A 23,611-nucleotide genomic window follows, 5' to 3' on the forward strand; every position below is an offset into this window, starting at 1 on the left:
TGCAACATTTGTAAAGCAATTTCTCCCGAGTAAAATAATACCCCACATGTGGTGATAAATGGCTGTTTGGACACACGGTAGGGCTTAGAAGGGAAAGTGCGCCATTTGGCTTTTGGTGCTCAAATTTAACAGGAATGGTTTGCGGAGGCCATGTTGCATTTGCAAAGCTCCTGAGGGGACAAAACAGTGAAAACCCCCCACAAGTGACCCCATTTTGGAAACCACACCCCTTGAGGAATTCATCTAGGGGTGTATTGAGCATTTTGACCCCACAGGTGTTTCATAGAATTTGTTAGAATTGGGCAGTGAAAATAAAAACAATCCCTTTTCTTCAATAAGACGTAGCTTTAGCACAAAATTTTTAATTTTCTCAACAAATAAAAGAAAAAAAGAACCCCAGCATTTGTAAAGCATTTTCTCCTGAGTACAGAAATACCCCATATGTGGTCATAAACTGCTGTTTGGGCACACGGCAGGGCTCAGAAGGGAAGGAGCGGCCTTTGGCTTTTGAAGTGCAGATTTTTACTGGATTGGTTTCTGGTCGCTATGTCGCATTTGTAAACCTCCTGTGGTACCAAAACAGTGGAAAATCCCCAGAAGTGACACATTTTGGAAATTACACCCCTCAAGGTATTCACCTAGGGGTGTAGTGAGCATGTTAACCCCGCAGGTGTTTTGCAGAAATTAGTTTGCACTCAATGTTGCAGAGTGAAAATGGGATTTTTTCCATAGATATGCCAATATGTGGTGCCCAGCTTGTGCCACCATAGCAAGACAGCTCTCTAATTATTATGCTGTGTTTCCCGGTTTTAGAAACAATCTACATGTGGCCCTAATCTTTTGCCTGGACATTTGACAGGGCTCAGGAATGAAAGAGTACCATGTAAAATTGAGGCCTAATTTGGCAATTTACAAAGTATTGGTACACAATTGCAGAGGCTCTGATGTGAAATAATAAAAGAAACCCCTGAGAAGTGACCCCATTTTGGAAACTGCACCCCTCAAGGCATTTATTAAAGGGTGTAGTGAGCATTTTCACCCTACAGGACTTTTCCATAAATGATTGCGCTGCGGATGGTGAAAAGTAAACATTTACATTTTTCCCTAGATATGCTATTTCAGTGGCAGATATGTTGTGCCCAGCTTATGCCACTGGAGACACACACCCCAAAAATTGTTAATGGGGTTCTCCCGGGTACAGCGGTGCCAAATATGTGAAAGTAAACTGCTGTTTAGGCACGCTGTAGGGCTCAGAAGGGAGGGAGCGCCATTTGGCTTTTGGAACGTGGATTTGGTAATAGTTTATTTTGAGTAATGCTGGTGCTTCCGTTTATAATGTGGGGGCATATGTAAGCTGGGCGAGTACATCAGGGGCATAGTCAGGTGGCATAATAATTGGTTTAAAAAAAAACAATAAAATAATCCATAGATGTGTGTTACGCTGTGACACAATCCTTTCTGCACAGGCCGTTGTCGCACTGACTAATGTCTTCCTTATCCTCCTTTTGGTCCCCACTCCACACCTTTGCAGTTTTGGGGAATTTTGCTAGAAAGTATTGTCCTGGTATAATACGGGTGCCCCCGCTTCCAGCAGATATGTTTTGGCCTTCCACTTCCTGGATCCCTAATTTTAGAGCCTTGATAAATTGCCTCTTGAAGCAGAAGAAAGGTTCCCCTCGGGCCTGCACAACTGCATATTTTTTATTTCCTGACGTATGGAAGCCTTAACTAATTTTATTTTTTCATAGACGTAGTGATATGAGGGCTGTTTTTTTGCGGGACGAGCTATAGTTTTTATTGTTACCATTTTAGGGTACATACGACTTTTTGATCACTGTTTATCCTATTTTTTGGAGGCAAGGTAACCAAAAAACTGCAATTCTGGCAATTCTACCATGCGTTATAAACTACATGTTAACTTTATTTTGCGGGTCAGTCCAATTCCAGCGATACCTAATTCATAGCACTTTTTTATGTTTTACAACTTTTTGCACAATAAAATTACTTTTCTAACAAGAATGTATTTTTTCTGTCACCAAATTGTGAGAACCATAACGTTTTAATTTTTTGTCGACGGAGCTGTATGAGGGCTTGTTTTTTGCGAGACAAGCTATAGTTTATTTAGGTACCTTTTTTGGATACATGCGACTTTTTGATCACTTTTTATTCCAATATTTGTAGAGCAAAGTGACCAAAAAACAGAAATTTCGGTATAGTTTTTTACGGGTTTTTTTTACGCCGTTCACCGCGTGGAATAAATAACATAATATTTTTATAGTTCAGGCCGTTATGGACACGGCGATACCAAATATGTATGGTTTATTTATTTATTTTCAATTATAAAGGACTTGATAAGGGAACAGGGCGATTGTGTTTTATTTTATTACTTGAAAGTTTTATTACGTTTTAAAACGTTTTTGTTTTTTTTACACTTTTTTATACTGTTTTTTACACTTTTTTACACTTTTTTTTCAAGTCCCACTAGGGGACTTCAAGGTCCAACTGTCAGATTTTTTTTTCTAATACATTGCATTACCTATGTAGTGCAATGTATTAGATCTGTCAGTCATTCACTGACAGCAAGCCGATTACGCTTCGCCAATTGTTAGGTCGGCTGTTGCCATAGCAGCAGTCGCAGCCCTGATTGCATGGCAGGGCTGTCGCTCTAAGAGGCAGTGACCGCTTTCGATTGCTGCATCTATGGGGTAATTGGCAGGGATCGGAGCTAGTTCTGGTACCTGCCATTACAGGTCGATGTCAGCTGTCCTGAGCCATCTTGCCGTCGCATATGGAAGTCTTTCAGGCCCCGCCTCAGGGCAGGGCCTGGAAGGCATCTGTGATAGGCAGACAGGGAGGCCAGTATTTTTATATAGTAAATTCTGCAAAAAAATCTGTGGGTCAAAATGCTAACTATACACCTAGAAAAACTCGCTGAAGGGTGTAGTTTCCAAAATGGGGACACTTTTGGGGGGTTTCTACTGTTTTGGAGCTTCCAGGGCGTTGCAATCACGACATGGCACAGGAAACCATTCCAGCAAAATCTGCGCTCCAAAATCCAAATGGCGCTCCTACGCTTCTGAGCCCTGCCTTGAGTCCAAACAGCAGTTTATTACCTATTATTATAACTACGTATAGGGCATTGCCGTAATCAGGAGAAATGGCTTTACAAATGTTGGAGTGCTTTTTCTCCTTTATCCCTTGTAAAAATTAAAAACGTCTATGTGTTTTTAGAAAAAAAGTCCATTTTCATTTTTACAGACTAATTCCAATAAATTTCACAAAAAACCTGTGGGGTCAAAATGTTAACTATAGGCCTAAATAAATTCAGTTTTGGCATCACAAGACCTCTTCACACCTGACATGCAGCCTATAATATATTCTAAAGAAAAGGAGACCGCAAAATCCTCTAGGTACTCCTTTGCTTCTGAGGCCTGTGCTTCAGTTCATTAGCACACTAGGGCCACATGTGGGATATTTCTAAAAACTGCAGAATCTGGGCAATAAATATTGAATTGCGTTTTTTTTGTAAAACCTTCTGTGGTACAGAAAAAAAAATAATTTGTAAATTTCACATCTACTTTGCTTTAATTCCTGTGCAACACCTAAAGGGTTAAAAGACTTTCTTAATGCTGTTTTGAATACTTTGAGGGGTGCAGTTTTTAAAATAGGGTAATTTATGGGCAGAACAGCGGATTCCCCTCAGAATTACAGGACACCATTTTAACTTTCATTCCAGCAAAGTGAAGTCCAAATCTCATGAGATTCTCCTCTTCTCTGGAATGTACCAACTGTGAGGGGGAGTAGCTGATTCTATACTGCATCTGAATGGCAAAGTCAACCCTTATGGTCAAATCTGGCAAGGATTTGGAATGAGAGAATCAATTTGCCTGTGTTGCAGTTTTGTCTTTTTGCTGCTCCATAGAATACAATAGGAGAATGTATTCCCTTATTTGTCTCATAAGTTTGCTAAAAGCAAATTTCAAACCTGTTAAATTAGTTTCCCAATGCATCGTAATATGTTATTAATTAGCAAAACGCAAATTGAGCGAAAAAATATTCTCTACTCTAGTCCAGGAGCCTAAACTTTACTTCATACAGAATAGTTATTTTATCAGCCATATAATAAGATTTCCCTGTGTATTATGCAGCCCATCTAGAGAAGGGAGCTGTTGCTTGTAAAGGGTTAATTTGCTAGAGTAGGATGCAGCTTCTTGTAAAGGGTTAATCTGCTAGAGGATACATCTACTTGTAAATAGTTAATCTGCTGTAGGAGGTGCCAGCTGCCTGTCAAGGGTTAATTGGCTTTATCCCTTTCCCTTTCAAATATGCCCATGCACATGATCATAGCTTTCATCCGTAATTACGGATCAGGTAATTACGGATGAAGTTGCGGACCCATTCATTTCTATAGGCCCAGGGGCGTAACTAAAGGCTCATGGGCCCGATGCAAAGGTTCTTCTTGGGCCCCCCCCCCCCCAAACTTCTCAGGGCCGATGGCCCGCAGCTTTCAGCTGCATCACTGGGTCTCCTAAGTGTTCCAACAATGCAGCACTAGCAGCCAGGGGCGTCACTAAGGACTTAAAACATCAGGGGGAATAGCCCCAATACATATGTGCCTCCCCCCAAAAAATATGTGCGTGTATGAATATGTGCATATATATATATATATATATATATATATATATATATATATATATGAGACAGCATATCTATAGCACTACGACCCTAAAGCTATGGATAAGATTAGATACATTGGCTTAGCAGACAGTAGCACACATTATAGAATTAGATAGAGTGGCTCAACAAACAGTATCACACATGATAGGATTAGATATAGGGCCCAGCAGACAGTATCACACATGATAGGATTAGATATAGGGCCCAGCAGACAGTATCACACATGATAGGATTAGATACAGTGACTGAACAGACTGTATCACAAATGATAGGATTAGATACAGTGGGTCAGCAGATCGTATCACACATGATTGGATTAGATATAGGGCCCAGCTCGCTGACATTGCAGCTCCAGCGCTGGACCCAGGAAAGGTAAGAATAATAATTATTTTCCTTTTTGACGTGATACGAATTATTTTTGTGTGTTCGTTTTTTTACAAGTTCGGTTGTTGGACTACTTCAGATTCGAAGACTAATTTGATAACTGCGTTTTTTTTTTATTCTCAATAAAATGGATAACGAGGGTTGTGTGGTATTTTTATTTCAATAAAATATTTTATCTATGTCTTTGTATTTGTTTAAACTTTATAACTACCGCCCTAGTAATTGTCGCTGGCTACTAAGGGAGGGACTTAATGTTAGGCATGAAAAAGTTAACACTAATCCCGATTATTACCCTGGTACCCAGCGCCACCAGGAAGAGCCGGGTATGATCTAGTACCCGAACATCTGTAGTGACAGAGGGGCACTGGGGCGGCCGCAGTCTGGTATTATTAGACTGGGTAAGGCCGAAAACTGTGACCCTTCCCATCCTGGTAATGCTAGGCTGCTGCTGCTATGTTGTATCTGGCTGGTTATAAAAATGGGGGAACCCCACATCGTGCTGTCCCATTATTTATTAAAAAAAATGTCGTGGGGTCCCCCCCATTTTTCATAACCAGCCAGATACAACACAGCAGCAGCAGGCTGGCATTACCAGGGTGGGAAGGGCCACTGTTTTTGGCCTTTCCCAGCCTAATAATACAAGCCTGCGGTCACCCCAGTGCCCGACCATCACTATAGATGGTCGGGTACTGGATCGTACCCGTCTCTTCCTGGCACCCCTGGTGGCGGTGGGTACCAGGGTAATAATGGGGGTTAGTGTTAGCCTTTTCACCAGCTAACACTAAACTCCGCCTTAGTAATAGACGCTGTCAATCTGTCAGCGGCCATTAGTAAGTTGGCAGCGATAAAGTAAAAAAAAAAATACAAAGACATAGAAAAAATTTATTTATTGAAATAAAACACCCCCACACAACCCTCATTAACCATTTTATTGAGAATAAAAAAGCCGTCATCTAAGTAGTCCTCGAATCCGACGTAGTCCAACGGCCGAACCTGTAAAACACAAAAAAAAACATTAGTAAGGGCCTGTACACATCACCGCTGCCCTTCTGTTGATGGGTTCCATCGGGTTAACCTCTCAACAGAAAGGCAAACTGAAACCTAAGCTTCAGTTTCCCTCACCATTGATCTCAATGGTGCCAGAAATGTTGCTAAAGATTTCCGTTTGTCACCATTGTGACAGGGTTCCAATGTTTTGCATTGTCGACTGCACTATTGATTCCGCCAAAACTACGGAACCCGTTCACAACGGTGACAAACGGAAACCATTAGCAAAGTTTCCATCACCATTGGGATCAATGGTAATGTAAACGGAAGCTAAGGTTTCCGTTTGCCTTTACGTTGAGGGGTTAACCAAACAGAACCCATCAACGGAAGGGCAGCGGTGATGTGAACAGGGCCCATGTGAATGTGTGATACTGTTTGTTGGACCCTGTATCTAAGCCTAATGTCGGCTTAGATACAGGGTGCAGCAGACAGTATTCTTATGCAGTATAAGCTGGGGCCCTGTATCTAAGCCTAACACACGGTAGGCTTTAAAGGTTGTCCAGTCCCTAAACATTGATGGCCTATCTTTAGTATAAGCCATCAATAGCTGATGGGCTGGGGTCAGACACCCGGGACCCCCGCCAATCAGCTGTTTTGAAGGGGTTGCAGCCGCTCGTACAAGTGCTGCTTCCCCTTCATTTCCCTTAGTTGCTCACACTGTGAATTGCTGACAAGTCCGTATCGGCAATTCAGTGTGAGAAAGTGACCGGAATGAAGGGGAAGTAGCGCTCGTACGAGCGGCTGCAACCCCTTCAAAACAGCTGATTGGCGGGGGTCCCGGGTGTCTGACCCCAACCCATCAGCAAGACACTAAAATTAAACTTACCTCCCCAGGTCCTCACTCCATCAAGTGTCGGGATGCTGTGCGCAGCGCATAGCATCGTGACGTTATGTACTGCGCACAGCGCTGTGACGTCAGAACCTCTGATGCGCTCCAGGAAGAGGAGGGGTAAGTACTGTCAGTTACTATAGTAACAGGGGCCCGTGTAGTTTATTACATAGGCCCCAGTTACTATAGTAACTTTTCATTGATGTGGTGCGGGGGGCTGCGGGCCCCCCTGGCTTCTGGGCCCGATCGCAATTGCGACCACTGCGACCCCTATAGCTACGCCACTGTATAGGCCACAGACATGTCCTATTCTTGTCCCTAATTGCGCCACGGACTCGCTCATAGATGTCTATGGGTTCTTTCGCAATTGTGGACGGGTATGGATGTGCATCCGTATTTGCGGATCCGTAATGTGCGGTCAGTAACTTATGGTCATGTGCATGAGGCCTTAGTGTATACTTTGCTGCAACAATGTTGCAAAACCTTGTACTGTATGTAGCCATTTTTTACATCAGTGTTTAAACATTGACACAGTTGCCTATGTAGTTTAGGTCTAAAATGAATTGTTCCATGAAATTTAATTTGACCCTGCTGGTAAATAAAAAAAAAGTGCAAGTCGTGACAATGTTGCAGGACTGCTGTTGATATTTTTATTCATACTTTACATAAACCTTAGTATCACTCCTTAGAGGTAGTGTTTGATTATTGTTAATACTAACCATGAATTCTGACTTTATAATATATCATCTGTGTTTTTTCGCCCTTCTTCCTAGGTTGCTTTTAATTTCAGTGACTCTGTTGTCTATCTACTCTATTAACCTCCTACTGAAATGTTCCCAGAAAACAGGTGATTTATTTACTTTTGTTACTTTTTGTAACAAATTAGAATTGCACTGATAAAAGAGCAAAATAAACGCTGTACCATTACATAATTATATACACCGCATTCCAAATTATTATGCAAATGTTATTTTTCGCTGATTTTCCTAAATAGTCGATGCAAATGATAGTCAGTATAATCTTCAAGCCATCAACCGTTGGAGTATAATGCAAATTTTATTGAACAAATCTCCTAATGATAACAGATTTTTTTTTAGAAGTAAAAAACTCAAAATGCACTGTTTCCAATTATTATGCACAACAGAGATCAAAACATTTTAAAGGTTGTAAAGAGAACTAAAATGGTAATTTGTTGAATTTGCAGCATCAGGAGGACATATTTACAGAAATCAAAAGCTCTTTCAATCAAAAAAAACTTAACAGGCCAAGCTACATGTTAACATAGGACCCCTTCTTTGATATCACCTTCACAATTCTTGCATCCATTGAATTTGTGAGTATTTGGACAGTTTCTGCTTGAATATCTTTGCAGGATGTCAGAATAGCCTCCCAGATCTTCTGTTTTGATGTGAACTGCCTCCCACCCTCATAGATATTTTGCTTGAGGATGCTCCAAAGGTTCTCAATAGGGTTGAGGTCAGGGGAACACGGGGGCCACACCATGAGTTTCTCTCCTTTTATGCCCATAGCAGATAATGACACAGAGTTATTCTTTGCAGCATGAGATGGTGCATTGTCATGCATGAAGATAATTTTGCTACGGAAGGCACGGTTCTTCTTTTTGTACCACGGAAGAAAGTGGTCAGTCATTAACTCTACGTACTTTGCAGAGGTCATTTTCACACCGTCAAGGACCCTAAAGAGGCCTACCAGCTCTCTTACCCATGATTCCAGCCCAAAACATGACTCCACCACCTCCTTGCTGACGTCGCAGCCTTGTTGGGACATGGTGGCTATTTACCAACCATCCACTACTCCATCCATCTGGATCATCCAGGGTTGCACGGCACTCATCAGTAAACAACACGGTTTGAAAATTAGTCTTCATGTATTTCTGAGCCCACTGCAACCATTTCTGCTTGTGAGCATTGTTTAGGGGTGGCCGAATAATAGCTTTATGCACACTTGCAAACCTCTGGAGGATCCTACACCTTGAGGTTCACGGGACTCCAGAGGCACCAGCGGCTTCAAATACCTGTTTGCTGCTTTGCAATGGCATTTTAGCAGCTGCTCTCCTAATCCTATTAATTTGTCTGGCAGAAACCTTCCTCGTTATGCCTTTATCTGAACGAACCAGTCTGTTCTCAGAATCAGCCACAAATCCATTCACAGTACGATGATCACGCTTAAGTTTTCTTAAAATATCCAATGTTTTCATACCTTGTCCAAGGTATTGCACTATTTCACGCTTTTCGGCAGCAGAGAGATCCTTTTTCTTTCCCATATTGCTTGAAACCTGTAGCCTGCTTAATAATGTGGAACGTCCTTCTTAAGTAGTTTTCCTTTGATTGGGCACACCTGGCAAACTAATTATCACAGGTGTCTGAGATTGATTTCAATGATCCAAAGAGCCCTAAGGGTATGTGCACACGCTAGCTGCCTTTTACGTCTGAAATTACAGACTGTTTTCAGGAGAAAACAGCTGCGTAGTTTCAGACGTAATTGCTCCTCCTCGCATTATGCGAGGCGTCTTTGGCGGCTGTAAATTTGAGCTGTTCTTCATTGAATTCAATGAAAAACGGCTCAAATTACGTCCAAAGAAGTGTCCTGCACTTCTTTGATGAGGCAGTCATTTTACGCATCGTCGTTTGACAGCTTTCAAACGACGACGCGTAAATGACAGGTCGTCAGCACAGTACGTCGGAAACCCATTCAAATGAATGGGCAGATGTTTGCCGACGTATTGTAGCCGTATTTTCAGGCATAAATCGAGGCATATTACGCCTCATTTACGCCTGAAAATAGGTCGTGCGAACCCAGCCTAAGACACAATACCATCCATGAGTTTAATTGAAAAACAAATAATTAAATGTTTATGACACTTAAATCCAATGTGCATAATAATTTGGAACACGGTTTATACACACATATATATATATACTACCGTTCAAAAGTTTGGGGTCACCCAGACAATTTTGTATTTTCCATGAAAACTCACACTTATATTTATCAAATGAGTTGCAAAATGACTAGAAAATATAGTCAAGACATTGACAAGGTTAGAAATAATGATTTTTATTTGAAATAATCATTTTCTCCTTCAAACTTTGCTTTCGTCAAAGAATGCTCCATTTGCAGCAATTACAGCATTGCAGACCTTTGGCATTCTAGCTGTTAATTTGCTGAGGTAATTGGGAGAAATTGCACCCCATGCTTTCAGAAGCCCCTCCCACAAGTTGGATTGGCTTGATGGGCACTTCTTGCGTACCATACGGTCAAGCTGCTCCCACAACAGCTCTATGGGGTTGAGATCTGGTGACTGCGCTGGCCACTCCATTACAGATAGAATACCAGTTACCTGCTTCTTCCCTAAATAGTTCTTGCATAATTTGGAGGTGTGCTTTAGTTCATTGTCCTGTTGTAGGATGAAATTGGCTCCAATCAAGCGCTGTCCACAGGGTATGGCATGGCGTTGCAAAATGGAGTGATAGCCTTCCTTATTCAAAATCCCTTTCACCTTGTACAAATCTCCCAGTTTACCAGCACCAAAGCAACCCCAGACATCACATTACCTCCACCATGCTTGACAGATGGCGTCAGGAACTCTTCCAGCATCTTTTCAGTTGTTCTGTGTCTCACAAATGTTCTTCTGTGTGATCCAAACACCTCAAACTTCGATTCGTCTGTCCATAACACTTTTTTCCAATCTTCCTCTGTCCAATGTCTGTGTGCTTTTGCCCATATTAATCTTTTCCTCTTATTAGCCAGTCTCAGATATGGCTTTTTCTTTGCAACTCTGCCCTGAAGGCTAGCATCCCGGAGTCGCCTCTTCACTGTAGACGTTGACACTGGCGTACTGGGTACTATTTAATGAAGCTACCAGTTGAGGACCTGTGAGGCGTCTCTTTCTCAAACTAGAGACTCTAATGTACTTGTCTTGTTGCTCAGTTGTGCAGCTGGGCCTCGCACTTCTCTTTCTACTCTGGTTAGAGCCTGTGTGTGCTGTCCTCTGAAGGGAGTAGTACACACCGTTGTAGGAAATCTTCAGTTTCTTGGCAATTTCTCGCATGGAATAGCCTTCATTTCTAAGAACAAGAATAGACTGTCGAGTTTCACATGAAAGCTCTCTTTTTCTAGCCATTTTGAGAGTTTAATCGAACCCACAAATTGAATGCTCCAGATTCCCAACTAGCTAAAAGGAAGGTCAGTTTTATAGCTCCTCTAAACAGCAAAACTGTTTACAGTGTTGCTAACATAATTTCACAAGGGTTTTCAAGTGTTTTCTTATCATCCATTAGCCTTCTAACACAGTTAGCAAACACAATGTACCATTAGAACACTGGAGTGATGGTTGCTGGAAATGGACCTCTATACACCTATGTAGATATTGCATTAAAAACCAGACATTTGCAGCTAGAATAGTCATTTAGTACGTTAACAATGTATAGAGTGTATTTCTAATTAATTTTATGTTATCTTCGTTGAAAAAAGCTGTGCTTTTCTTGCAAAAATAAGGAAATTTCTAAGTGACCCTAAACTTTTGAACGGTAGTGTATATGGATCAAAAACATATCCTGGTGATTTAAGAAAAAGCCAAAAATAATTTTAAATGACTGCTTCCTTTTATTATTACATCAAACAACATCTAACAAATTAAAAGTCTTAAAAACCTCTAAATCCTGATTGTGTCTAGCAGTACTAAACCACAATTATTCACGTATCTAGGCTGTATGGTGTATGAGAAGTTGGGGGAGCAAGTATTTGGTACTCCGGGAAGATTGTTAGTCTTTGGATCAACAACACTTCAAAACACAGGAGGTAAGTTCCTTCATAGCTGAATGTAAAAAAATGCTTGACTCTTTTACATACATTTACACATAGAATAGTTCTAAGAAAACGGTTTCTTTCATTAAAAAAAATGCCCCTGCAGATGCATGAGACATATTTTTTGGAGCAATAGTGGTGCAGAACTATGTGTGAACAAGGCCCATGTGTCTTTCTTTTCCTGTAGAATAATTGACTATTTGATTTATCTAATGATTAAATAATGATTGCATATATTACCATTTTTAATTCAGTATTTTTACTTTCCATACATGGGAGAATGTACCTGATATTGTAAATTAGACGTCACAGAAGTTATTTGGCCATATAAAAGATGGAGTAGTTTGTGTACAAGAAGGAGAGCAACCAGCATGGGGTCCGCCTAAATACAGTCAAAGCTGATTGGCATTAGAACAGTGGAACACCATTGGGTTTCTTAGTAATATTATCATTGGGTCTCCTTGCCCTTGTAAAAACAAGCCTCAGGTGATTGTGGAAAAACTCCACTATTAGGTTATGTTCACACGCAGTAGCAAAATACGTCTGAAATTACGGAGCAGTTTTCGCCTGAACACAGCTCCTGATTTTCAAACTTTTTTAACAACTCGCGTTTTTCGCGGCGTATTTTACGGATCTTATTGGAGCTGTTTTTCAATGGAGTCAATGAAAAACGGCTCCAAAAACGTCCCAAGAAGTGACATGCACTTCTTTGACGCGGGCGTCTTTTTACGCGCTGTCCTTTCACAGCCACGCGTAAAATTACGTTACACCTCGTGAGAACAGAACACCATAAAACCCATAGAAAGCAATGGGCAGATGTTTGTAGGCGTAATGGAGCCGTTTTTTCAGGCGCAATTCGAGGCGTAAAACGCCCGAATTACGTCTGAAAACAGTGCATGTGAACATACCCTTAGGGTATGTTCACACGGCCTATTTTCGGCCGTTTTTGACTCAGCTTGTGAACATACCCTTAGAGGGGAAAGGAAAACATGCAAGAAGCTACTGGCACCACTGTAGCACCACTGAGCGATAGAATGCTTCTTCACTGCACCACAGGCAAGGGGTACTATGGTAATACAAGAAAACAAAAAATAGGAACCTGGATTGGCAACTCTGCCACCCCAGAGTTCCCACCCAATTTAGTGAATTAGGATTTAAAATGGTTGAAATACCAGATTGTAATTAAATTCTTCTGTATTTTTTGTCTCCCTTTTTTACAGCAATGCTGAGTTATCTGTTCATAGTAAAAAATGAATTACCAAATGTTATTAAATTCCTGCTTGGAATGGAAGATGCATCGTAAGTGGACAATTGGGTTTTATGGATGGTCTCTGAACTTTAGCAATAAGAGATTTAATTTGATGTTCTTGGTGGTATGAGTATGTCCATAAACGTTGTGTGTTTTTAACTACTTCCCTCCGCAGCCATTTTTCTTTTTTTCGGCGACATAGCCGTATGAGGGAAAAGACTTGCAGTTTTAAATGTTATCACTTATTGTAACAAATAATGTACTGGGACCTTTGAAAAATTATTTTGTGGGATAGAATGAAAACAAAAAAACAGCAATTCCTTCATTTTTTTGGGGGGTTTTGTTTTTACGGTATTTACTGTGCAGTAAAAATTACATGTTAAATTTATTATGCGGATCAATACAATTTACGACAATACCAAATTAATATTGTTTTTTTTTAATGTTTTATGACTTTTACAAAATAAAACTATTTGTAAAAACAAGTTCTGTATTGTCATATTCTGAGACCCACAACTTTTTCTTTTGTGGAGCTGTGTGAGGCTTGATTTTTGTGGGGTGAGCTGTTATTTTTATTAACAAAACTTTGGGTTACATGTGACTTTTTGACCACTTTTTATTCTATTTTTGGGGGGGTGACCAAAAAACAGCAATGCTGGTTTTTTATCTTTGTCACATTTTTCTGACGTCTTTCACCGTGTGGGATAAATAATGTTATATTGTAAAAGTTCAGACTTAGGCCTCATTCACACGAGCGTGGCGTTTTTGCGCACGCAAAAACGCGGCGTTTTGCGTGCGCAAAAGCCACTTAACAGCTCCGTGGGGCAGCAGCATATGATGCGCGGCTGCGTGGTTTTCGCGCATCCGCCATCATTATGACACTCCATTTGAATGTTTGTAAACAGAAAAGCACGTGGTGCTTTTCTGTTTTCATTCATCCTTTTGACAGCTGTTGCGTGAATCACGCTTGTCCCACAGAAGTGCTTCCGTGCGACATGCGTGGTTTTCACGCACCCATTGACTTCAATGGGTGCGTGATGCGCGAAAAACGCCCAAAGAACGGACATGTCGTGACTTTTTTTCAGCGGACTCACGCTGAGTAAAAATCACGGACATGTCTGCACGGCCCCATAGACTAATATAGGTCCGTGCAACGCGCGTGCAAATCACGCGCGTTGCACGGACGTAATTCACGTTCGTCTGAATAAAGCCTTATATGGACGTGGTGATACCAATTATGTTTAATTTGTATCACCAATTAAATTACTTTAGGGGGAATGTGGGAAAAGATATTTTTTTACTTTTTACATTTTTAATAACTTTGTTTTCAACACTATTACAAATTTTACACAACCAATATTTTTTTATTTTAGTCTGACTAGGGGACTTGAACATGCAATATTAAGATCGCTTTCACAATACGCTCCAATACTTATCACCCTTCTAATGATCAAATCTAAGTTGATGAACTTAGATTTGATCATAAGTAGGGTGATTTTGTGTGTCAGATGCACAGACAAGCTGCTCAGAGCTCAGCCGTTAGTCAACTGGACTGACAGATTTTGGTTAAAGCGCCGAGAGGCAGCTTCTGTGCAAAGTGGATGCATAGAAACTGCATTTCAAAAGTGATGCAAAATATCTACATTTGCACACAAAAAAATGATAGTAAAGGTTTCCATAGCCTTTAAGATTGTATGTTGCCAGACTAAACTAAAGAAAATCTTATGTAGAAACTTTGTTCTGTAGTTTTAGCTTTTTAGTTTTAAACTTTTGTGCCTGATACACCAGCTGACTTCTTAAAGAGGCTCTGTCACCAGATTTTGCAACCCCTATCTGCTATTGCAGCAGATAGGCGCTGCAATGTAGATTACAGTAACGTTTTGACCATTTTTGTATTTATGCAAATGAGGCTTGCAAAAGTACAACTGGGCGTGTTTACAGTAAAAGTCCAACTGGGCGTGTATTATGTGCGTACATCGGGGCGTTTTTACTTCACCCGATCGGCAACCCAGTGATGCAATCGCTGGGTTGCTGTGGCAATCGGACGCCAGAAAATGGCGTCCGAGTCTGCCTTGTACGGGAGCCGATGAGGACCCGCCTGCGGCGTGTCCTCATAGGCTTGCTGTCAGTGAATAACTGACAGCGCTAATACACTGCACTACATATGTAGTGCAGTATATTAGAGTAGCGATCGGGGCATCAGGCCCTCATGTCCCCTAGTGGGACAAGTAAAAAAAGTAAAAAAAAGTTAATAAAAATGTGGTAAAACAATAAAAACACACAAGTTTCAAATAAAAATAAAGCTAAACTGACTTTTTTCCCATAGTAAGTCTTTTATTATGGGAAAAACCGTAAAAATAAAAAAAAACTATACATAATTGGTATCGCCGCGTCCGTAACGACCCAAACTACAAAACTATTATGTAATTTATCCCGCACGGTGAACGCGGTAAAAAAAAAACATGAAAAACAGCGCCAGAATCTTTGTTTTTAGGTCACATCTCCTTCCAAAAAATGCTATAAAAAGTGATCAAAAAGTCCCATTTACTCCAAAATAGTACTAATAAAAAACGACAATCCGTCCCGCAAAAAATAATCCCTGACACCGTTTCGTGCACGCAAAAATAAAAAAGTTATGGGTCTTAGAACATGGCGACACAGAAAACAAATGATTTTATAAAAAAAGTGATTTTATTGTGCAAAAGCCGCAATACATAAAAAAAACTATATAAATTTGGTATCGCCGTAATCGCATCGACCCGCAGAATAAAGCTAACATGTAATTTAGGGCACACTGTGGATGCCGATAAAAAAAACAATAAAAAACTATTCCAGAATTGCTTGTTTTTGGTAATTTCCTTTACCAAAAAATGAAATAAAAAGTGATCAAAAAGTCGTATGTGTTCTAAAATGGTACCAATAAAATCTACAGCCCGTCTCGCAAAAAACAAGCCCGCATACCGCTCAATCAACTGAAAAATAAAAAAGTTACGGCACTAGTAATGCAGTGATGAAAAAACATCTCAATGCGCAGGCCGGAGGGGAACATTCCTTCAGTTTCAGGGCCCTAGTATTTAGGAACTAGGAAAGGGAAGGGACATAGCACAACCGCTGGAAGCGAGAGTGCCCGTATTATACCAGCGCAATATTTCCCAGTAATATTTCCCAAACTACAAAGGAGAAAAAGTCCCCAAAAGGTGCAGAGTGTTATAAAAGTGGGATAAGAAAGAAAACCGTTTATCAGTGTGACACCGGTCTGCGCATAACGGATCGCTTCACAGCGTAACACATATCTATGGATAATTGTATTATTTACCCCATTATTATACCCTCTTATTATGCCCTGATGTTCTCCGCACAGATTACATATACCCTGATGTACTCCGCACAGATTACACATGCTCCCACATTATAAACGGAAATACCAGCAAAACCCCAAACAGAACTATTACCAAGCAAAATCCATGCTCAAAATGGCGGTCTTTCCCTTCTTAGCCCTACAGTGTGCCCAAACAGCAATTTATGGCCACAAGTAAGGCATTACCATACCCGGGAGAACCCGCTTAACAATTTATGGGGTAAGATTCTCTAGGGGCACAACATCTTGTGCGGTGAATGGGCAGATCAGTGGAGAAATTGCAATTTTCACTTTGCACAATCCACTGCGTATTCATTTCTGAAAAACACCTGTGGAGTCTAAATTCTCACTACATCCCTTGATAAATGCCTTTAGGGGTGTAGTTTCTAAAACGGGGTCACTTTTGTTTGGTACATCAGTGGTTTTGCAAATGCAACATGGCGTCCGCAAACCATTCCAGCAAAATCTACGCTCCAAAAGATAAATACCGCTCCTTTTCTTCTGAATGCTCCCATATACGTAAACAGTCGATTATAACCACATATGGGGTGTTACTGTACTCGGGAGAAATTACTTTACAAATGTTGGGGTGCTTTTTCTTCTCTATTCCTTGCAAAAATGAAAAATGTGTATCTAAAACTACATCTTGTTGGAAAAAAAAATTATTTTTCATTTTCATGGCTTAATTCTAATTAATTCAGCAAAAAACCTTTGGGATCAAAATTTTCACTATACCCCTAGATGATTCCTCAGGGGGTGCAGTTTCCCAAATGGAGTCACTTTTGGGGTGTTTCCACTGTACTAGTGCTACAGGGGCTCAGCAAATATGACATGACACCCAGAAACCATTCCAAAATCCAAATGGTGCTCCTTCCATTCTGAGCCCTACTGTGTGTCCAAACAGATGTTTGTGACCACATGTGGGGTATTGTTTTACTCGGGAGAAGTTGCTTTACAAATGTTGCGGTGCTTTTTCTCCTTCAGTCCTTGTGGAAATGAAAAAAAAATACCTAAACCTACATTTTTTTTGAAAAAATGTAGATTTTCATTTTTACGGCCTACTTACAATAAGTTCTGTAAAAAAACTGGCCGGTCAAAATGCTTGCTACACCCCTAGATAATTTCCTCATGGGGTGTAGTTTCCAAAATGGGGTCACTTGTTGGGGGTTTCCACTGTTTTGTCCCCTCAGGAGCTTTGCAAATGCGACATGGCCTCCGCAAACCATTCCTGCTAAATTTGAGTTCCAAAAGCCAAATGGCGCTCTTTCCCTTCTCAGCCTCGCTGTGTGTCCAAACAGCCATTTATTACCACATGTGGGGTATTGTTTTACTCGGGAGAAATTTCTTTACAAATGTTGTGCTGCTTTTTCTCCTTTACTCCTTGTGGAAATGAAAAAAAATTAGCTATACCTACATTTTATTTGAAAAAATTTAGATTTTCATTTTCACAGCCTATTTGCAATAATTTCTGCAAAAAACCTGTGGGGTCAAAATGCTCACTATACCCCTAGATAATTTCCTCAAGGGGTATAGTTTCCAAAATGGGGTCACTTGTTGGGGGTTTCCACTGTTTTGTCCCCTCAGGGGCTTTGCAAATGTGACATGGCCTCCGCAAACCATTCCTGCTAAATTTGAGCTCCAAGAGCCAAATGGTGCTCTTTCCCTTTTAAGCCCTGCCGTGTGTCCAAAAAACCGTTTATTACCACATGTGGGGTATTGTTTTACTCGGGAGAAATTGCTCTACAAATGTTGTTGTGCTTTTTCTACTTTAGTTCTCTTGGAAATGAAAAAAAATTAGCTAAACCTACATTTTATTTGAAAAAATTTAGATTTTCATTTTCATGACCTAGTTCCAAAAATTTTTGTAAAAAAACTGGCCGGTCAAAATGCTTGCTACACCCCTAGATAAATTCCTCGAGGGGTATAGTTTCCAAAATGGGGTCACTTGTTGGGGGTTTCCACTGTTTTGTCACCTCAGGGGCTTTGCAAATGCGACATGGCCTCCGCAAACCATTCCTGCTAAATTTGAGCTCCAAAAGCCAAATGGCGCACTTTCCATTCTAAGCCCTGCCGTGTGTCCAAATAACCGTTTATTACAACATGTGGGGTATTGTTTTACTCGGGGGAAATTGCTCTACAAATGTTGTGGTGCTTTTTCTACTTTAGTTCTTTTGGAAATGAAAAAAAATTAGCTAAACCTACATTTTATTTGAAAAAATGTAGATTTTCATTTTCATGGCCTAGTTCCAAAAATTTTTGCAAAAAAACTGGCCGGTCAAAATGCTTGCTACACCCCTAGATAAATTCCTCGAGGGGTGTAGTTTCCCAAATGGGGTCACTTTTGGGTGCTTTCCACTGTTTTAGTTCCACTAGACCTGTTCAAAGCGGACATGGTGCCTAAAATATATTCTAATAAAAAGGAGGCCCAAAATCCACCAGGTGCTCCTTTTGCTTCTGAGGCCGGTGCTTCAGTCCAGTAGCACACTAGGGCCATATGTGGGATATTTCCTAAAACTGCAGAATCTGGGCAATAAATATGGAGTTGCATTTCTTGGGTAAAACATTCTGTGGTACAAAAAAAATGGATTCAAAATGAATTTCTGGAAAAAAATAATGAACTTTGTAAATTTCACCTCTACTTTGCCTTAATTCCTGCGCATTGTCTAAAGGGTTAAAAAACTTTCTAAATGCTGTTTTGAATACTTTGAGGGGTGCAGTTTTTAAAATGGGGTGACTTATTGGGGGTTTCTAATATCTAAGGACCTCAAAGCCACTTCACAACTGAACTGGCCCCTGTAAAAATAGCATTTTGACATTTTCTTGAAAATGTGAGAAATTGCTGCTAAAGTTCTAAGCCTTGTAACGTTCTAGAAAAATAAAATGATGATCAAAATACGATGCCAATTTAAAGTAGACATATGGGGGATGTTAGTTAGCAACATTTTTGTGTGGTATAACTGCCTGTCTTACAAGCAGATACATTTAAATTGAGAAAAATGCTAATTTTTGCAATTTTTCGCTAAATTTTGGTGTTTTTCACAATTAAATACTGAATGTATCGGGCAAATTTTGCCAGTAACATAAAGTCCAATGTGTCACGAGAAAACAATCTCAGAATCGCTTGGATAGGTAAAAGCATTCCGGAGTTATTACCACATAAAGTGAAACATGTCAGATTTGAAAAATGAGGCTCTGTCAGGAAGGTCAAAAGTGGCCAAAGAGGGAAGGGGTTAAACTGTTCAACTAGCAGCACTGGCACAATGTGCTATGAAGAATATACCGTATGTATTTAAAGTATTAATCCTTTATTGTAATGTCAGCACGATGAAGTAGAAAAACTATATATATATCTTGTCATGCTTCATTTAACTTACTCACACTAGATATAAATAGATACAATTTTCAGTATTACTATTTCATTATATAAAATGCCAACAGGTAATTGTTTAGAAATGTAGAAATAAAAACTGTACAGCCCTCATACACTATCATATGCAGCAACCAAATCCATAGCAGTTCAGCCAGGGTTCTGGTGCCTTCACAGATTGCAGTGTATTCTGTAAGTAGAGAGACCTCTGAGGTTGTCGGAAAATGTTAATGTTGAAACAGTCTATCTGCTCCTTCCATTCACAGCATATGAGGAACAAATGTTATCATAGATACACATGATTTACATATCCTGAAGTTGGCCACAAACAGGAGATATTTGTCAGTTGATCCCATAAATTGCATGTCTATGAAGAGTGCCCAATAATTCCCCATTAGGAAACAAGTACTGATCAGCCTTGATTGTAACCTTGTTTTCCCTCCGTTAAGCGGCACCAGATCTGAGTGTGCATGTTTATGGGTGCGTCTGGGCTAATAGGGTGTCTTCTGTGTTTCTGTGTGTGCGTGGCCAGATTCAGGTCAATGTGGCTGCCAGTGCATGACACCCTCAAACATCTGTTCCAAAGGTATTTAGAAATCACACAGTTTGTCTTCTTCCTTCCCAATTCTATTGATTTCAGCTGAAGATAAACAGCATTACAGGTATCTTCATAAATTTGTCATTCGTCCATCTCGAGCGCTGTATTTCCATTGTAACACAAAGTTTTGGGCAGGTTGAAACCCAAACTATTCAATACTTCTTTCTCCTGTTGGGGGACCATAAATATACACTGATGTCTATTTTGCCGGTACCATCCACCTCCCCTTACCAAAACATACCATGAAAAAGTAGTCACATAATAGTCCTGATGACCCCCAATCCAGAGCTGGCAACCTGCGTTCTCCCATCTTGGGTAATCAGTGGCCCTTCTACAGAATAATGCATTACTACAATGTTCTACACTGAAACATGTTCAGGTGCTGCATGTGAAAATATTTATTAGAGAAATGAATTATTACAATTGCTTTTACTGGAGATTTCCTTTAAATGTAAACCAAATTACTTAATTTAATTTCAATATCAGTCACCATTTATTCCACTTTGCTTTACAGGCCATGGTATCTGGATGGACGATTTCTTCTTGGTGTTGTTACTATTGGAATTATACTTCCATTGTGTCTTCTCAAGAATTTAGGTAAGACACAATCTGTTGATTACAAACTAAAGGCCTTTTTACACGAGCAGATATTCTGCCTGGTAGACGAGCGCCGATCGACAATACAGCATGTCGACTGGTGCTCCTTTGATCCATTCAAACCGAGCAATGGTCGGAATGTATGTGAATCTTGTTGGCATCACATCCCCTATTTAGACAAGGAGATGTGCTGCCCACAAACGACCATTTTTCTAAAGGATCCAATCAGCTGACAAACAAGTTTGCTTGTTTGTCGGCTGATCGCTGCCCTTGTTCGCCCGGTTATTGGCGTGTAAAAGGCCTTTTAATCTGCCAGCAAATTAGTAATTTTTAACATTTTTTTTTATTTCTTATGCATAAAGATATTTGTGATGATATGGGATATTTTTTCAAGAGATGATAAAATGCTTGGGGTTCTTGCTCTATGGATTTGTAAACTTTTCATTACAGAGCATAAATACACTACTACATTGGACAGTATAGGAAAATTCAAAACATTTATCTGACTGCCACCTGCTGGTGCACAGTAGTATTCACTAGTAAATTGAGACATCCATGTAGATCAGCAATATATTCATACAAAGCTAATCATCATATAACTATAATAGTTTCATGGCAGCTTAGACCTAAACATTGTATTTCATTCACACAGGCTACCTTGGCTACACCAGTGGATTCTCCCTGACCTGCATGTTTTTTTTCCTTGTGGTGGTAAGTTAAAAAATGTCTTATTAGGACAGTCGCTTTACAATTCAAGCTCGTGTTTTATTATACAATTACTTTATTATAACTCTTTTATATTTTTAAGATTGTTCTGCTTTCTAATATTCCAGGTGATCTACAACAAATTTAAAATTCCATGTCCATATGAAAATGTGAATGGAACCTTAAACAGTCTTCACAATGCAACAGTAGAGGGACAGTGTACACCAAAGTATTTCACATTTAATTCTAAGGTAATATCTTAATACTTTAAAATTCCTTTATTCAGCTTCCAGATAATACAAGTCTTTTTTTTTTACCATAGAATTGCAATGTAGAGTGAAATTTCACAAGACTAAATACAGAAGACTCCTCTGATTAGAAAATAAAGTAATATTAGTGGAATTTACATTAACATTTAGCTCACTTCTTTAGGGCTTAGAGCCCCATTTACATCATGTTTGAGAATACTGTTCAAACGTCAGTCGTTTTTGAAAGACATAATAGCGCAGCATAGATCGCTATTCTGTCCAGTAAATCAACGGACAACATAAAACAAATCTGATGGGACCTATTAAACTCAATGGGCTTCCACCGGGAAACTGTTGCTGTCCATCATGCGAAGGATCTGGTTTCTCTATATTTTGCGTCATTCTGATACTATGACTGAGCAGAACAACAGAAAGTAATAAGGCTGGGTTCACACGTTGCGGAATTTCACTTAAATTCCGCTGCGGACACTCCGCAGCGTTAATCCGCAGCGGAGCCGTTTCTGCATTGACTTCCACTTCTATTTAGAAGTGTTCGTTTAGACGATGCGTAACATTCCGCTGCGGAGCATAGGCTGCGGAGCGGAATTTGGTGTCCGCAGCATGCTCTGTCTGTTGCGGAGCAGTGGCGGACTCATGGCGGAATTTCTCCATTGACTTCAATGGAGATTCTAAGTTCCGCAATGAAGTCCGCAGCTGTCATGCACATGTTATGTGTGCTGCGGATGCGTCTTGCTTTTTTGCCATGACATTTCTTCATTCTGGCTGGATCTATGTATTTCTAGGTCTACAGCCAGACTGAGGAAGTCAATGGGGCTCCCGTAATGACGGGAGCGTTGCTAGGAGACGTCTGTAAATAGTCACTGTCCAGGGTGCTGAAAGAGTTAAGCGATCGGCAGTAACTGTTTCTGCACCCGGGACAGTGACTACCGATCACAATATACAGCAACCTGTAAAAAAATATAAGTTCATACTTACCGAGAACTCCCTGCTTCTGTCTCCAGTCCGGCTTCCCAGGATGACGTTTCAGTCCAAGTGAGGGCTGCAGCCAATCACAGGCCAAGCACAGGCTGCAGCGGTCACATGGACTGCCGCGTCATCCAGGGAGGTCGGGCTGGATGCCGAAAGAGGGACGCGTCACCAAGACAACGGCCGGTAAGTATGAAATTCGTTTACTTTCACTAGGGAAAGTGCTGTCCCTTCTCTCTATCCTGCACTGATAGGGAGAAGGGAAGCACTTTTCCCGCAGTCCGCAGCAGCTAGTCCGCATCAATTTACTGCACATTTTGTGCAGATCCGCAGCAGAATCTGCAACGCAGATTCTGTGCGGCATTGATGCGGACAGTTGCGGAGGAAATCCGCCACGTGTGGTCATGCCCTAACTCAGATGTGAACACAGCCTAAGGATCTGTTCACATTTGCGTTGGAAGCTCCATTAGAAGCCTCCATCGCAGATTCCATCCCCGCAGGATCCACGCCTTAATACTGACACAATCTTGAATATGTGAACATGGTCGAAGTACAAATTAAAGAATATAATTCTTTGTACTCAATCACTTAATGACCACCCATAAGCCTTTTCATGGCAGTCATTAAGGGCTTTTATGCCACAGTGCCGCCTTTTCACAGGACCCATAACTTTTTTATATTTCGAGTGATAGAGCTATATGAAAGCTTGTTTTTTGCGGTGTGGGTTGTCGTTTTTTGCGG

At 40.5% G+C, this 23,611-nt stretch overlaps 1 protein-coding gene across 1 annotated transcript in view; it reads left to right on the forward strand.

The window, feature by feature from the left end:
• Window positions 1-23,611, forward strand: part of SLC38A1 (solute carrier family 38 member 1) — a 114,257-nt gene that overhangs the window by 55,942 nt on the left and 34,704 nt on the right. The window contains exons 5-10 of the mRNA XM_075857025.1: window positions 7,711-7,784; window positions 11,663-11,755; window positions 12,982-13,060; window positions 20,848-20,930; window positions 21,583-21,641; window positions 21,764-21,886. Of these exons, the coding sequence (XP_075713140.1) occupies window positions 7,711-7,784; window positions 11,663-11,755; window positions 12,982-13,060; window positions 20,848-20,930; window positions 21,583-21,641; window positions 21,764-21,886 (511 nt within the window). The remainder of the gene's footprint in view (window positions 1-7,710; window positions 7,785-11,662; window positions 11,756-12,981; window positions 13,061-20,847; window positions 20,931-21,582; window positions 21,642-21,763; window positions 21,887-23,611) is intronic.

This window comes from Rhinoderma darwinii, chromosome 3 (assembly GCF_050947455.1).
Source record: "Rhinoderma darwinii isolate aRhiDar2 chromosome 3, aRhiDar2.hap1, whole genome shotgun sequence".
Lineage (NCBI taxonomy): Eukaryota > Metazoa > Chordata > Amphibia > Anura > Rhinodermatidae > Rhinoderma > Rhinoderma darwinii.